This window comes from Cuculus canorus, chromosome 1 (assembly GCF_017976375.1).
Source record: "Cuculus canorus isolate bCucCan1 chromosome 1, bCucCan1.pri, whole genome shotgun sequence".
Taxonomy (NCBI): Eukaryota; Metazoa; Chordata; class Aves; order Cuculiformes; family Cuculidae; genus Cuculus; species Cuculus canorus.
In genome coordinates, this window is record NC_071401.1 from 51,425,968 (window position 1) to 51,442,731 (window position 16,764).

Genomic DNA, 16,764 nt, shown 5'->3' on the forward strand with positions numbered 1-16,764 from the left:
CTGTTTATGCCAATGCAGTGTGAAATTTAGAGCTCAAATCAGATTTTTGAAATGCACTGAAAATAAACACACCTTTAGGGTACCTGTTCTGCATGTATGTGTATTGTTCTCTACCTTCCTCTTAATTTTTTATTTTATTCCTTCTCCTTTCCATTTCCCCATCTCTGAAGTCACACCTCAACCCATGCAGACCTTTGTCCCTTGCACTGGCTATATGAACAGGGTCCCCTAGCTGCTGAAACTCGGCAATTCATGCAAAAAAAGCTCTTTCCCAAACATTAGTGTGGAGTTTCACACGTACCTCAGCTGAGGAGCATCCTAAGGCACCAATATATGCCCTAGTCAGGTCCCTTCCAACACCACTGCCAAGGGGGCTTGGAGAACGCTGTTGCCAGACTGCCTTCTCCTGGGTTGAGCAAAGCTCTGCCATGGCCTCACAACCAAGAAGGCAAAGGACTCCTGCAGAACCTCTCAGCACAGAGTGCAACAGAATCTTAGGGTCTATTTTTCAAGTGCATTCGAGGTTGGAGCAAACAAAATCAAGCTAATACTAAGAGGCAGGCATTGATCCTCACCCAGTCATCTCAAATTCGCTGTTCTCCCCTCTGTCCATCAATCATTTAATTAAAAAAGAAATAGTCATGCAGCTACTAACCTTGTCAGTTCCTCCTGCAGCTGAGCATGGTCAGGTGGGAAGAATTTCACCACAAATTTTACAACAACGTGCTTTGGTCCTAGGGAAAATGACAAAGGAAGTTAGTGAACAGCAGTAACATGCTGGTCAAATTTTATTAAGCAAAATGATGTGAAAGGGTTGATTCATGGAACCTGCAGCGTACATATACACCCTAACCTCCAGACCTTTGTAGTCTATGGGTTATTTAGAGATTGCACAATAAAATTTACACACAATAAAAAAGAACAGTAACTTGTTGGAGGGATACTCTGCCAAAACCGATTCTGTTTTTAGTTATTACATCAACTGAGCAAATAAAAAATACTGAAGTGGTCTATTTTCCTTGCTTCAGAACAGGAGGGAGCTAAAATACACTCTATTTTTCAAGTCCACTAGCAAATTACTATGTCTGTTTTAACAGCAGCACATTTGTTCTGACTCTTACAAGTACAACCTGTGACAAAAGGAGCAATGCATCTCTCTCGTGAGAGATGCCAGAGCATACACTCAGAGTAACACAATTAGAGAGGCTCCTAGGAAAAATTAATCTCAATAGTAAAGCTAAATAAATGAAGAACAAAGAAAGAAACTCACCCAAACCTTACCTGTTCTCTTCCATTCTTCATAGAGCTGATGGCTATTTACATTTATATTTTGGTTTCTGCCATTCTCCATAACTTTCCCTGATTTCCCTAACCCAACTGTTTCCTCCTCTTGGTCTCAGACAGTTTCCAAGTTCTGCAGCAATGTCCCAGAGAACTATAACATATTTGCTAGCTCTTTCCTAGCAATAATGTCATCCTGTTCTTTTTCTTTTATCCTGATTACTGTTACTTTTTTGGCAAGGTGTGCTTCCCTTAATCCTTCTTTTACAGCATATTTTTTCCCTCTACAAAATGGTTTCCTCCATTGCCACAACCGCCTCATCCAGTGACTGACTAAACCTCTGTCCCCTACTGGGTCAGCCCTTTCCTATGTTCGTGTGACATAATTTCATGGCACACACAGTACATCTTTTAAGGACAGACCAAAAATAAAAAATAATCCAAACAAAATTCAGTGAAGTAAGTTGAGAAAGTAAAGATCTCAATTGACAGAGTCCTCATTTGTTCAAGTACTCTCAGACTGACAATGTAAACGACAGCAAGGAAGTACTTACTTCTAATCTGTTTTATAACAGGCTTCAAAAGATCAAGCCACACCTGAAATCAAGAGAAGGTTGTGTTATCATCTCTGAACAAAATGAAAATTAAATGTTCACAAATCAGCATTTTTCATTTCACTACTTAGAACATCAGTTATTTATTTTTTCCATTGTGGTCATCATGTTCTCTCTAATTATATGTAGTGGGTTCTCTCCCTAAAACTCTGGAAGATGCTCAAGAAAAAACACTGTTAATGCGCTGTCACCATGACATAGTTTTTGAAGCAGTACAGATCCAGAGGCCTGGGAAACAGTGAGGAAATCTCCCCCTCAGTTATCTCAGATAATAATAATTACAGCATATTTGGTCAGGAACCATTTATTTAGGGGAAAGAACAACTGAAATAAGGAGTTCAGAAAAAGACAGTCCTATGCTGTCATTGTCGTCCTCGCCCTAACTAATCTCCAGAAAGGCAAGTGAAAGAGGCTTGGTGTTGCCTTTGAGCTGCGAACAGTGGGCAAATGGAGAAATGAGAAGGTGGCTTTGGGGGCCCAACAGGAGACCCACTGTGAGGTAGAAACGTGGAGCTCCAGAGATAAGGGAGTCTCACCACGGCCTTGGAGAGGAACGTCCTTCAGGGTCAAGGGGGTGAGGCAGACACAACACAAAGCAGAGGTTGGAGGAAGCTTACTTTATAGCCATGTAATATTGTCTATTTTCTATAGACCTGGGAACTTCAGGTCCAAGCTTTCTTAACTGGGGCCGGTGTACCTTCTGCACAGTTTACTTTCATCTGCTTTTTAACAGCCCATTTTTCAGGACAGTATGTGGGTCTTTCCTTCAGCTTTCAAAGGAGAAGTAGTGTACGGAAATACAGTTTTCAGAGCCTAAGCCCCTCTTCTGCAGTCTCAGTGAGAAAGGCCCAGGTAAAATGTTATGGAAAGCCTAGGAGGAATCATGCAGAATGTAAAAGCCAAACAACTTGCAGGGCCTGGAGAAGCGTGACAGCCCACTGTCCTTAGCCAGTAACTAATTATGCCCAAGATTTTTATTTTGTTATCTCACTGAATTGCATGGAGCCTCCCCTGGAGATGTCTGGAATTTGTGCAGGAACATCCTACAACCATCACAAAGGTTAAAGCCATTAAAAACTGAATTAACCGAGTCTTCCTCTGGAAAAAGACTATATATCAAAACGAATACACCTTTGACCTTTAATAATTTTAGATTAGAGACTGAAACAAAACATCCGTTTTAGAAAATCACCTGAGAAGCCACCAGGAACAGGGCTGCATCATTGCTATCCCTGCTCCAATGCTGGTTGCTATTTTCATCATTACTAGTACAAGTGCTTCCAGTAATCAAAGACCTCACATTCCTGCCCTTTCACACTCACTGATGTTTCTCAATGGAATTCTTTTTAGTTTTGGCTTTGGTTTGTTTTTTTTTTCTTTTTCAGAAAAGGGCTAAAGAAACTGGTTTATCTAAGAATAGGAACACAGTGTTTAGCACACCATAAATGGCTTCTGACACTTTTTGGCATTTCAGTAACTTAAAACTGTTTCGTTTCAGAAAGTTGGCATGTGCATAATCTGCAACAAAGGTCAGGGACTTTGCCAAGTTCAGTGGGAAAAAAAAGTAACCTTGAATATGAAACAGCCAGTTTACAAGAATACAGGAGTAATGTACTTTACTTAACACAAAGAAAACCCAATCTTCTCCTTCCAGAGAGAGTTTATCATACAGCATGAGCACACAAGTGCATCATTCCTTTCTCCATTCTCCCAGTCATCAAGTTAAAACATTCTTGACCAGATTGCTTGATATTAGAAATGCGTATACTGTGTATGAAGAAAGGTGGAGCAAAACAAAGACCTCACCACTGTCACCAAACTCAAGCAATCGAAACTTATGCATCATGCAGCTCCCACACAGTATCTAAACACAGCCAATCTGGGACTGGTTTATAAACTGGAAATGAAAAATAGTGTCAGGATTCAATTAAGATTCATGTTTTCAACTTTCTCCAGAACTTCAAAGGCTAGCTTTTTTTTTTTTTTTAAACAAAGTCTGGCATTCCATGATAGTGACCAGATTTCAGCAGTTGGAAAATTGGGGTAGACGTTGAGTGTGATGAAACTCTATGAAACCCCAACCTTGGCAACAGTGCCTTATTTCTCCTTGTTCCAACAGGAAGCGCAGCCTCAGACCCTCCATGTCCATCTTCCATGCAGGTCTTGTCTGTTACATGTACGGCATGTTTGAATGTATACAGCTGCCAGGCATCCCGATGTACAATTTTCAGTATGTCAGATATGAGGTCTGGAGCCTCACTCATTGAAACAAACACAGCTGAACTGTGAATAATCATGTACACATGATTACATCCAAACAAATATGTTCTAAACATTTATTTTACCTTTCACATTGCACTCTACATTGGAAAAGCAACTCATTCTCTTTCAGATGCTCCAAATGTAAAATCTGCACGTGTGTTTTATTTCTTAGACACATTAACTGCAATAATTTTTATTTCCACAACGCTTGGCTTCTACATTACAGACATTATGAAACTCTGAAAGTTTTAAAACCCACAGGAACATTCACCTCAACTGCATCATATAAACTGGTTACTATAATTTAAATGTAAATATTACTCAGGAGTGCTGCTCCACATCGAAACAAGTATTCATAAGCAAATCTCCTGCTTTAGAGTTTCTGTGGTCAAAGGCATTACTTCAACTTAGTCTCAACATTTTTAAGGCATTTTAAGGATGTAAGCAAGATTTGGGGATCTCCTTTTTAAGAAGGAAAGATTGGAACAACCAGCAGCAACACAGACCAGCACTCTCAGATACCTGGCTGATATTTCCTTTTGCAAGGGAAGTGGGCCAGGTGAGCTACCACGCTTGATGCACAGAAGCATCTTCCTTCAGGTCGAACTGGCAATAGCCTTAAGTGGTTTTCTCCACTTTTCTCTTCATCTGAGCCCTGGCTCTCCTACTGTGATTGTCTGGACACTATTCCAACCAGTCAATTTCTGCCACTGTGAGGGCCTCAGGCACGGGCAGCACCTCAATCTCTCCTATGTTCTGCCTCAAGCAAATAAACCATTTTGCTTTCACAAGACTGAAAACTGTTAGTTTACTTCAGGTCTCTGAGCAAAGCACAGAGGATCATCTATTTGAAACTTAATGACCTGTGAAGTAGAAAAGATCGATCAAACAACATTCTCTATTTTCTAGAAAAGTGAAAAGCAACTGTATATACACAAGACATTGAGATTTGTTTCAGCTTTACATACATTCATAAGGAATGTCAGTATGTCATGATTAACATGGCTACATAGACCCTCTGTTCTGCACAGTTGCACTGTTTTGAAGATTTATGTTTAGCTCTCAAGTTACCTAAACCATTAGCCAAGGATATTGGGCAGAATTTGAAACACTCTAGTAAACTGTGTTTCATGTAAATCCAGGAGCAAACTATGAAGTGGATCACTTTTAAAAAATAGACACTGATCTTTAAACTCCCTCTTTAATTATAGTTAGCTTAAAATATTATGACCACCACTGTACAGTTTTAGTGTCCATGTAAGCCTGCACTAAGTCATGACAACAGATTATTACAGCAGCAGATAAATCCTGTTTTGTTTCTCTTGTTAAAGAAATATTGCTCTTTACAGAAATTGTATAAAAATGGACAGAAAATAGATTATTTTCTAATTGCTCAAAGTCATCTCCTTTAGGTCAGCTAGGATACTAATTCACAATTCATTGAACAGCCAAGAAATCCAGTATACACCAGAATGTACTGGTCAAACAATCTAGGTAACCAGCACACATGCCAGTAGGTCACACACTAAAAAGTAAAACAAACTTCTGAAAGAATGTCATTAGACACTGAGAAGCCATTAGCCTTTGCCTTTCTCTGCTACATGATACTGTTTCTACCCTAGAAGTATTAGTACAATGCCTCAACGTTGCTAGTAGCTGTTCTCTAAGTCCAAAGTGCCCAGACCAGGACACTGGCCTGTGCCACAGAGCTCCCTAGACAGGACTTTCATCAGTTTATTAGGTTTTTTTTTGCTCTTGATTCAGTTTTAATTAACCCCATTATATTTTATCTATCAATTTCCTTCCCTCATGACGTTTTCCATGGAACTATGTCAATCATTGAATCTCCTCTATCTGTGGAGAAAGATTTTACTATTCTAGCCCTCCATATTAAACAGCACTGTAAAATCAGAGTTGAGACTCTGCAATAGTCCAGCTTTTGCCTCTTGGCTTCACTACTGCAACTGATAAAGATAAAATGGTTTTCCAACCTGTGTCTGACTTGGCTGCTAGTTTAAACACAGATGAAATCTGACAGGAGTAATCAGGTTTTTAAAACATTTCTTCAACTCCAGCAGGCAAGAACTTTTTTTTTAAAAAGAGTCCTTTTTTTCTTTCGGAGACTGAGGATCAAACATACCTTATAAGTAAAGAGCAGGAGGAGAGAATAACACTGTGTACTTAGATGAAAATCAGCTGAAAAATAATCCTTTTACATACCATCATCTTTTTATGATCTGGAAACTCAAGGCCAAAATAGTCGCCCTCAACAAGGTTCAGGTGGTTGCAAACAGCATCATGCAGAACTTTCCCTGGAGCTCTTTGCTGTGCAAGAAAAGAAAACCTAGGGTTACAAAGATGCTTTTAATTAGTGGCAGAAAAATTATGACACTAAAAAACCGTCCAGCAAACACCACTGTCAAAACAGTTTACCAGATCAGCGGATATTCCAACCATATCCACAGGGCAGTTGACAATAATCACATCAGTTTTAAAGCTACAGAAACTACGTATCCACCCCTGGATGGCAGCTCAGAATCCATCTTTAGTGCTTTTTTATTTTTGAGGGGAAAATACCACGAAATAGAAGAGGCAGAAGTGGGGGAACTTGGTATATAGTTTTCTTATGCCTGCCAAGGCTGATTCCTGCTGTGAATTTTGCAAGGTAGCTATTTCAACCCCATGACCCTTCAAGCCACGTCAGGTGGTGCTATGTACATCTGTGTACAACATACTGCAACCAAAACATTCACTGTCAGACCTATCATACAAAACACAAGGGGCCAAGGATTTGTTGATCAAAGCTGGTTAAGCAACTGGCTCAGGTCCTGGGTTCTGACTCCATATGGGCTTATCCTGAGCCTCCTGCTTGGTGAGGCACCAAGACTGGTCACGGCCCATCTGTCCTACCCTAACAGAGTTGTCATGCAATTCAGGAGTCAAAAGCAAACATTTCCTTCCACGCACTGAAAGTCTTCCCTCTATAAAGACCAGATGTTCTAGCCCAATATTAGCTTCCAGAGGCACAGCTTTGCTGATTGTAACAATTCTTCTCATCAGTACATCAGTTAAATCCACACCTGCAGCAAATACTGTAAATTACAGCTCACCAGCGAGTCTTCAGCAAAAACCCCACTGTTTCTGTATAAAAAGGCCAATCACCAAAATCAAATATTTTTGTTCCTTGGACAAATGCACCTATTTTAACTCAAGAGGCCCTGCAATACAGATCTCCATACACTTCAGAACAAATAATAACCCAGTAAAATGCACAAACTCCACCATCACAAGAGACCCATCACACCCCAGTCCTCGCACTCAACATACAGATTGGCTCTTTCCCTGTCTCCCCAGTAAACGATTAGTAGAGCAAAATAAACCAGCAGTAACTGAGTGAAGAAAAGAAAATCACTAGAGGCGGGCAGTCTGGCTGACCTGGCTCAAACCTCACCACGAGCCCAAGCCCTGGCATCTCCAGGCAGTGCCCGAATCAATAGGCTGGCAGGCAGCTGCTCAATCCCACCTCCTCCCAGATGTGTCACTGTGGAGTTTGGTCTCTGTTTGACTGGAATACCAAAGATCAAATCCTCACGATTTTTCCACACAGCACAATACCTGGTTTCCAGCCACAACCCTAAGTACAAAGCATCTTTCAAAGGGTAATTTATCTAACATTGTTTAATATGAATTCTGAAAAGTAAATACCCCGTAGCGGGAGGCTTGCACCAGAGAAATTGAAAGGATGATGTTTTTCTAGGGAAGGCACAGGATATATGTGCCACCACAGAGGCGCTGTCACCTCAGTGATGCAGGACATGATGACCAAACCCTTCAACGTCAGCTGCTTTTGAAAGCTGGAAGGGAAAAGTCAAGCTCACCTCCCCAAGAACTGGCTAAACAGGTTTTTGCCCGACATACTCCCAGTGCCTCTAACAACCCTATGCCACCAGGAAAGAATGTTCACTTAGGTTATTTTATTAACTGTTTGTTAATGTTAGCTGTAGCAAACATCACCCTTATGAATACCGGCCAGAAGACACATCAAGAACAAGTGCAGATAGGAGTACTAATTTCTTTAAGCATTCATCATAGCCAGCCTTGCAGTAACTAAAATAATTCATTCCAAAATGCAAAATAAGAGGATACAGAGAGGGCAAGGGGAAAAAGACAGCTATTTTTCTAGAAAGAGCACTTTTCATTCTACATAATGCCATCCAAAATAAACCTCAAGTGCAAATATAGCTTAGTACACTCACTTCATGTTCTCCAACTTCATTAAATCCAAAGTACCCCCAGTGAATACCACCCAGCCCATGTCAGCCTCGTGCGTCAATTCTACAGAAAGCTTCCCACATTTTCCACTCCATCTAACGCTGTATGTAGGCACATTCAAGTGTTCATCATCTCTTAATGAAAGAGCTTCCCAGTAAGTGCATTTTGTTAGAGGCAATAATAGGACTTTAGGTCTAGCATAATAACAATATTAGTTTACTGCTCTGAAAATACATCTAGAAATGATTTAGAAACTTCAGGCAAATGCTCCAGCTTTCAGACTAGTCTTAGTCTCCTGAGTTTGACTGAGGCAGCTAGAGAGTGGAAAGATGTGTTTAATAGCACAACAAGAGGCAGAGGATACTTTAGAGGAGGGCCACGAAGATGATCAGAGGGCTGGAGCACCGCTGCTATCAGGACAGGCTGAGAGAGTTGGGGTTGTTCAGTCTGGAGAAGAGAAGGCTCCGAGGAGACCTTATAGTGACCTTCCAGTACTTAAAGGGGGCCTACAAGAAAGCTGGGGAGGGACTTCTTACAAGGGCATGTGGTGATAGGACAAGGGAGGGTGGCTTTAAATTGGAAGGGAGACGATTCAGATTATACATTAGGAAGAAATTCTTCAGGCTGAGGGTGGTGAGGCACTGGCACAGGTTGCCCAGGGAAGCTATGGCTGCCCCCTCCCTGGAGGTGTTCAAGGCCAGGTTGAATGGGATCTTGAATAGCCTTGTCTAGTGGGAAGTGTCTCTGCCCACGGCAGGGGGATTGGAACTGGATGATCTTTGAAGTCCTTTACAACCCAAACCATTGTATGATTCTGTATTTGCCTTCATCCTCAAGCACAACCAGAAAAATGGAAACAAGCCTGTGCGTATAAATGTATATGCCATAATAAAGTACCCGATGGACTTCTGTGTGACAAAAACCAAACCTCATCCTTCCTGCCAGTAAAAAATGGTGCCTCTGGGAGCACGGAGATTTTTGAATGACAAGAAAAAAGACGGAGATCCACCCTGCGTTACCACACCCTGCCCAAGGTTGGCTGAGGAAAGCAAGCCTCTCTGATCTCAGACCATGAGTAAAAGCATCTGATTAAAACCTGCTGAGTGTTTTTATGAAGTTTTCTTCTCATACACATTTAGACAACAGAACAGCATTCTTGTAGCATTTATGTCACTAGGCATTTTCTCTGGAGTGTGCCTCTGTAACATGAAATGCTTCTTGCTCAAGTATTTGTAAATAAGATTATTATTCTAAACCCATCTTAGCTTTGATCAGTCTACCTCAAAATGAAATCCGACAGTTTATTCAAGGGAAACACTGTGCATATAAAATCTGCTGAGATTTAGAGCCTGACGACATTTTGGTCTTGCAGGACCAGAAGGAGAAGTAAAACATCCTCAAAAGCAGGAACTCTCCATTCTCACAGACACGTTGATTCAGTGCAGTTCCATGACATCTCTACTAAAAAATTTAAACACAATAAATTAAAATCTCAGTCTGCTGGGTATGGAAGCAAACCAGCAGTCACTCAGGTCACAGCAAACACGAGCTGACAGAAGCAGCTTCCAGGAATGAGTGCACCACACCGATGACATCATCTGTAACCAACACTCCCGTTTGACTTGAATGTGGTTGGTTACAAGGCCTATGGGACAACACAAGATTTCCTCAGAACTTGGAAGACATTTTCCAACCATTAAGTGTGGCCCGGCTGTCATTCCTTGGACAGCAAACACAAGGCAAGCTTCATTACTCCTGCTCCACGTCCCACAAGCCACAGCCTGGACACTTTCCCTGCTCCAGGCTGGCATGACTCTGACCATGGGGGCCCATGAGCCCCCCAAAATAGCTAAGCATGCATGTAACGTTGCAGAGTGAGGAAAGGTTGCGATACAGCCTACACTGTAGGAGGGCCCATTACATCACTATCATGAAAGCCTCATACACTGGGATGAGGGAAGGTCATCAGTGTGGCCAAATGTGAAAAAGGAAGGCCAGAAGACCTGTCTCCTGCTCTCCTTGAACATCATCAAGTGACAGCTCACATCAGGGAGGATGAAAACGGACCTGAATGTGAAGATGAAAGGAGGAGGACAAGGCATACAAGTGGGACACTGACATGGAAGCTGCCATGATAAAGGCTGCTGGCAAGACTGTACCTCCAGATCATTTACTACCACAGATGCCACACGGTAAAGTAGTGAGGGAAAGGAAATAGGAGGGTACGTTATACTGCTGGAATACACCTTGGGGAAGGTCACATCCAACACCCAGAAGCTGGGAAGCAGTGTGTGGCAGTCCCCAGCTCCTGTTTGTGTTGACCACCAGACTTCTGTATAATCAATGAAGAAACTGCAGCTCCAGAGAGCAATTCTCCCTACCTCAAACCAGCTATCGAGTACATGGGTAACGAACTTTTCCTTAGCAATACAGTTGTGCTATTTTACTCTTGATGACAAAGAGCACAGACACTTGTGTTACACGATTGATTTTTAGATGAGATAAATCCCAGCCACACCAACAACAGGGAATTGCTATTATTCTCTTGAGGTGGTATTTAGTTACACTAAAATAACTTCATAAATTTATTGCAGTGAAAAGAAGCTCACTGATTTCCAGCTACACATCCTTATTGCTTAATGAATTTTGAACTGGCCTTTCATTTAGCTCTGCAAAATCACATTTTAAAAGTCACTTTACATTTTCAGGGAACGTCAGGCCACTAAATTCTAAATTATGAATAATGTGCATCACCACATTTAGCTGCAAGCTATGAAGGTACCCAGTCAAAGTAGCCTGCTTTACGCACTGCGCATCCAACATTTGCTGTCTGCTCATTATTTCAGCCTTACTTCACCAACCCTCTACTCCCACCAAGATCCAAAACAGTATGTTGCTTATGATCTTCCAGTGGTGAATATTTTAATAGGTTCAACAATTCTTTAATGTTCTAGTGATCGCCAATGATTACAAAAATATCTCTACACACTTGTTTAGACTATTTTTTGGCGCAGACTGCAATACAGATTTTTTTTTTGAAAAAAGAAAGTGCATAGCAGTACCTGGAAGAAATCCAGGACTTTGAAGGAATGGGTTTGGACACATTCCCCCATGCCCCAGTTAATTTAGCAATTATTTCACTAACCATCTACCCAAAAAAGTGTCTGGTTTAGGATCAAATAGTGATTTTACCTTTTTTTTTAATCTGTCTAGCCAGCTGTTCTCAGATCTCGGATTGAACAGCTCTTTAATTTTAATTCAATTTAACTAGTTTTTGTTTGCTTGCTTTTATATTACTAAGCAGTAATACCAGGGTAAAAAACAAAATCAAATAAGCATTTTCTTTGGAGCACCTGAAAAATATAAGTCCCATCAGTGTTCTGGTCAAAGACAGCTCCACATAGGAGTACAGATCGTTTTTCTCATCGTTCTCAAAACTGCTACAAATGGATCAGGAAAGAAAGTTTGTGGGTTTGTTCTGTTTTTTTTAAAATTACACTTACTTGTGCATTAGTAACAGCTGAGAAGGAGAGAAAATAGCTTCTTTATATTAGCCTAAAAGAAAAAGCTACAATCATCATTCACAGCTGCCACAGTATAAAGGCAGACATGCCTCCCACTAAATGTCTTGTTTCTGCCACATTTTGAGTGCTCAAAAATGATAAGTGATAAATTGGTCAAGCTAAATATTTCACAAATATTTAAATATTATACTGCACAAAGTTTAAATGCAAAGTTTAAAATTGTATTTGTTCTTTTGCAGGCAATCACCTTGAAAGCCCCTTGTACTTCAGATAATTCTGACTCCCAAATAATGTTTACTCTGCAGTTTAACACTATGATTTCAACACAGCTGAAAACTTCACCTAGTGTATTCAGGACTATTTCTAAAGTCATATACAGTCATAATCAATACTGAAAATAACAACCTCACATTCTTAACAGCATGAATTTTCTGTTATTCAAATCTGTTAAAAATTATGCATTTATCTGCAGCTCTGACAGGGAAGAAAACCCACAAGTGTTCGTGATAAGCAAATTGTATAAAAATAACCTAAAAGATGAGACTGAACAAGAGAATTCTTAAACCCTGCCAGAAATCTACACTTCAAAGGAGGCTTGAAGACTACTCACAGGAGAACAATACTGTTATCATCCAAAGACAAATTTCATATTTTAAATAGTTCTCCTTTCTGGCGTAAAATGAAACACATAATTCATATTTAGCAAAAGCCTATTGCTTGAAGGGTGGGATTAAAAGCAGTAAGCATTAGTCTGAACATTATTGCTCTGGACCTAACAGTACCAAGACACTTGGATATCCTCTGCCCTTTTCCTCCTCTCCTCCCTTTCAAAGTGTAGGTGTAATCCTACAGGAAGGATTATGAGACTACATAAATAGCTTTAGATCATAAAGGTAGCTCTTATACCTGGGCTTACTAGTTTCTACTTTGCTGTTCAGCTTAGGCTGGACAGTTAGAAAAATTAAGGTTGGAAAAGACCTTCAAGATCATCAAGTCCAACAATTTTGGGGGAGTTGGAAGAAGTGTGATTCATCACCCCTACACATCAAGTCAAAGCAAAGTGACACCTTTAAAGAGAGCAGCCACAGACTCCCACCACTACTTAGAATCATAGACTGTCCTGAGTTGGAAGGGACTCACAAGCACCATCATGTCCAACTCCTGTCCTTGCATAGGACAACCCCAACAATCACATGTCCCTCAGGGTGTTGTCCAAACGTTTCTTGAATATTATCAGGCTTGGTGCTATGACTGCTTCCCTGTGGAGCCTGTTCCAGTGCTCCACCGCTTCACCACCCTCTGAGTGAAGAACTTTTTCCAAATATCCAACCTAAACCTTCACTGGCATATCTTCCTGCTGTTCCCTCGGGTCCTATCATTGGTCACCAGAGTGATTAGTGCCTGCTCCTCCACCTGCCCTTGTGAGGAAGCAGTTGACTGCAATGAGGTCTCCCCTCTGCCTCCTCTTCTGCACTCAGTCTCTTCTTCTCCAAATTGAAAGGATCAAGTGACTTTAGCTGCTCCTCATACGGCTTCCCCTCTAAACCCTTCACCAACTTTGTGGCCTCCTCTAGACACTCATCAGTAGCTTTACCTCCTTTTTATACTGTGGTGTCCAAACCTGTACACAGTACTCAAGGTGGGGCTGCACTAGTGTGGAATAGAGTGAGACAATCTCCTCTCTCAACCGGCTAGCAACGCCGTGCCTGTACCCCAGGACATGGTTGGTCCTCCTGGCTGCCAGGGCACACTGTTGGCTCATGTTCAACTTGCTGTCGATCAGAACCCCCAGATCTATTTCTGCAGGTCTGCTCTCCAGCCTCGTGCTCCCCAGTCTGTATGTACATCCAGGGTTGCCATGTCTCTGGTGCAAAATCCAGCACTTGTTCTTATTAAACTTCATGTGGTTGGCAATTACTCAGCTTTCCAATTTGTCTAGATCCCTCTGCAGGGCCTCTCTGCCCTTAAGAGAGTCAACACCTCCCCCCGTTTCATGTCATCCACAGACTTAGTCCTGCATCCAGGTCCATCAAGTCCTGCATCCAGGTCATTTATGAAGACATTAAAGAGTACTGGCCCTAAGACGGATCCCTGCAGAACCCTGCTAGTGACTGGTTGCCAGCCCAACATAACCCCATTTACTGTGACCGTTTGAGCCTGGCCCATCAGCCAATTGCTCACCCATCGTATTATGTATTTACCCAGATATATGCTGGACATTTTGTTCAGGAGGCTACTGTTAGAGACAGTATCAAAGTCTTTACTGAAATCCAGGAAGATTACATCAACTGGCTTCTAAATATGCAGAAGCCCACTCTGTACCTACCAGCAGCAGCTATCCACCCCATTTGAGGAAGAGTGTAGAAGAGGCAAATTTTCATGGTAACCTAAAGGCATCTCATCCCTTTTAAGATATTTTCCATTTGAATGTTGCTGAAGGCTCCACTCCTGGCACGTATCCCACACGCTTTTGGACAGACTGCACACATGCCATCAAAGGCAACAGTGAAGCCAAATGCAGTCACAGAATAAGTCTCTTATACTCCCCTAAAAACAGGCAACTGATCATCTGCTGTGTGTGTACAATAAGTCTATTTAGCGTCTGTTCTTTCAAGATTTTAGTGGACTGCTTTCCCACTTCACACTCACCACATAAGCTGTATTGCCTTTAATGCCATGCTTGTCTTCCATAGCTTCTGATGTACAGTTTTGCTTTTCAGTCAGTTTTGCTGGTGCTGGCATAATTTTAAACAGCGTAATTTTAAGATACAATGCTTTTTACTTCAGATGTGGTTTACTCCAAATATTTACCCGTAAAAAAAAAAAGTGTAGCAGCAAGGTTACACTTTCTTCCCCCACCTATCAGCTATGACTAACGAGATTACTTCAAAAATGGCTACTTTGGGTATCTGCATGCTAACCAAAAATCAACACAGCAAGCAAGCAACACAGCAAACAACTTCTTGTCCTTACAAGACAGACATGGAGGTGCTGGAGTGTGCACAGAGAAGGGCAATGAAACTGGTGAAGGGTCTGGAGCACAATCCTATGGGAACTGGGGTTGTTTAGTCAGAAGAAGAGGAGTCTGAGAGGAGACCTTATCGCTCTCTACAACTACCTGAAAGGAGGCTATAGCAAGCTGGCTACTGGTCTCTTCTCCCAAGAAACCAGTGATAGGACAAGAGGAAATATCCTCAAGTTGTACTAGGGGAGGTTTACATTGAATATTAGAAAAAAAACCTTTACTGAAAATTGGTGAAGCATTGGAACAGGCTGCCCACGGAGGTGGTTGGGTCTTCTTTCCTGGAGGTGTTCAAAAAAACATGTAGATGTGGCATTTTGGGACATGGTTTAGTAGGTACAGTGGTGTCGGTCTGACAATCGGACTGGATGATCCTAGAGGTCTTTTCCAACCTCAATGATTCTATGGTACTGTGATTCAATTATAGAGGCAAAAATCCAAAGAGAAGGACTTCAATAACTATCTCTTTCACTTGCATTCCTAGCACCTTCTCCAAAAGAAACTCACAATTTTCTGCATTTGAACATACCTAGATTTCTTATTGCAAGCATGCTCTTGGATTTCTTATGATGACAAACTGGTTTGTGTCAAAATATTTTCTAAAATAGGCAAAAGCAGAAGGATTGCTCTGACTAGACTTTAAAGTCTCTTCCAATGCCCAAAATCAACTTCAGTAGAAATAGTCAACAGTAAAATTCAGGTGAAAATTGAATACTTACCAGGAAAAGAAATTAAATACTTATCAGGAAAAGAAATAACTAAATAATCCTCTTTAATAGTTAAATAGTGTGGAAGGAAAAAGAAGATTATCTATGTAAAGTATTATGAAGAAGTTGTTTTGAGTAGTGCTTGGTTAAACTTTTTCTTACAGCAGAGTCAGACTAATAAAAAATTCAGCTACAGTAAATCCTCAGGTAACTGTACATCTCCATAATTACAGTACAGTAAATAGTGGAATTGGAGGCTCTGCTTGGTCTCTTTTCACTTGGCTCATACAATCATAGCTTTATAACTTAATGGGCAAATACCACCCACACTGTATTATATATGTCATTTCCATGTGCAAGTGAGGAAATAAAAAAGAAGGCTGGGTACCTTCAGAACTGAATTTTTCACTCCACAGACCAACCAGTCATCTTCAGGTGTAATGATCCAATCATTTAATCTCTTTGCAATTCTTACAAATTCTTACAAATGCAAACTGATATTAATACTGATTTTATTTCCCACCTTTAAATTACTCTAATTTCTACTTGACAGGAGTTTGCTACTGTAGACCCAGCAGCAACCACCACAAAAGCTAGTGAAGCCCTTTGTAAAGAAGAAAGAAAGGCAGATTCCAGTAGCCCAGAGAATTTCCTCCTCTTGGCAGCTGTCGGAACAAAGTCCTAGAGGAGAATTTATTTTGCACATCCATCCCACTGTCATCAGTGCCAAAAGAAATCTGGAAATCGTCATTAGATAAACACCATGAACCCTATAGACCAAAACAATTCAGCCTTTGGTCACTGCAGTCAAAGTACACATCTGTTTATTACAAGGCGTTATTCATAGTGAAAACCACTTAAAAAAAACACTTCATGATTAGTTTCCCAGCTCATTGGTTCCTTTAGGTATATTTACAGCATTTCAACTGGCTGACATGTAACTTTCAGTTAGAAAGTACAACAATGCTTGCTTTAACTTTTCTGTACTGATCTAAAAAAACAATATTTGACACATATGCACCTAAAAATCACTTTATCAACATAAAAGGGACGCTCTGATCACCTCTGCTAATGAATTCAGC

General features: G+C 41.0%; 1 protein-coding gene across 5 annotated transcripts in view; it reads right to left on the reverse strand.

The window, feature by feature from the left end:
* The window catches only part of FARP1 (FERM, ARH/RhoGEF and pleckstrin domain protein 1), a 223,677-nt gene that overhangs the window by 66,746 nt on the left and 140,167 nt on the right, over positions 1-16,764 (reverse strand). For all 5 annotated transcript variants that reach the window (XM_054056106.1, XM_054056105.1, XM_054056104.1 and 2 more), the window contains exons 3-5: positions 6,378-6,482; positions 1,836-1,878; positions 656-734 (exon numbers count right to left, since the gene is read on the reverse strand). In XM_054056106.1, the coding sequence (XP_053912081.1) occupies positions 656-734; positions 1,836-1,878; positions 6,378-6,482 (227 nt within the window). The remainder of the gene's footprint in view (positions 1-655; positions 735-1,835; positions 1,879-6,377; positions 6,483-16,764) is intronic.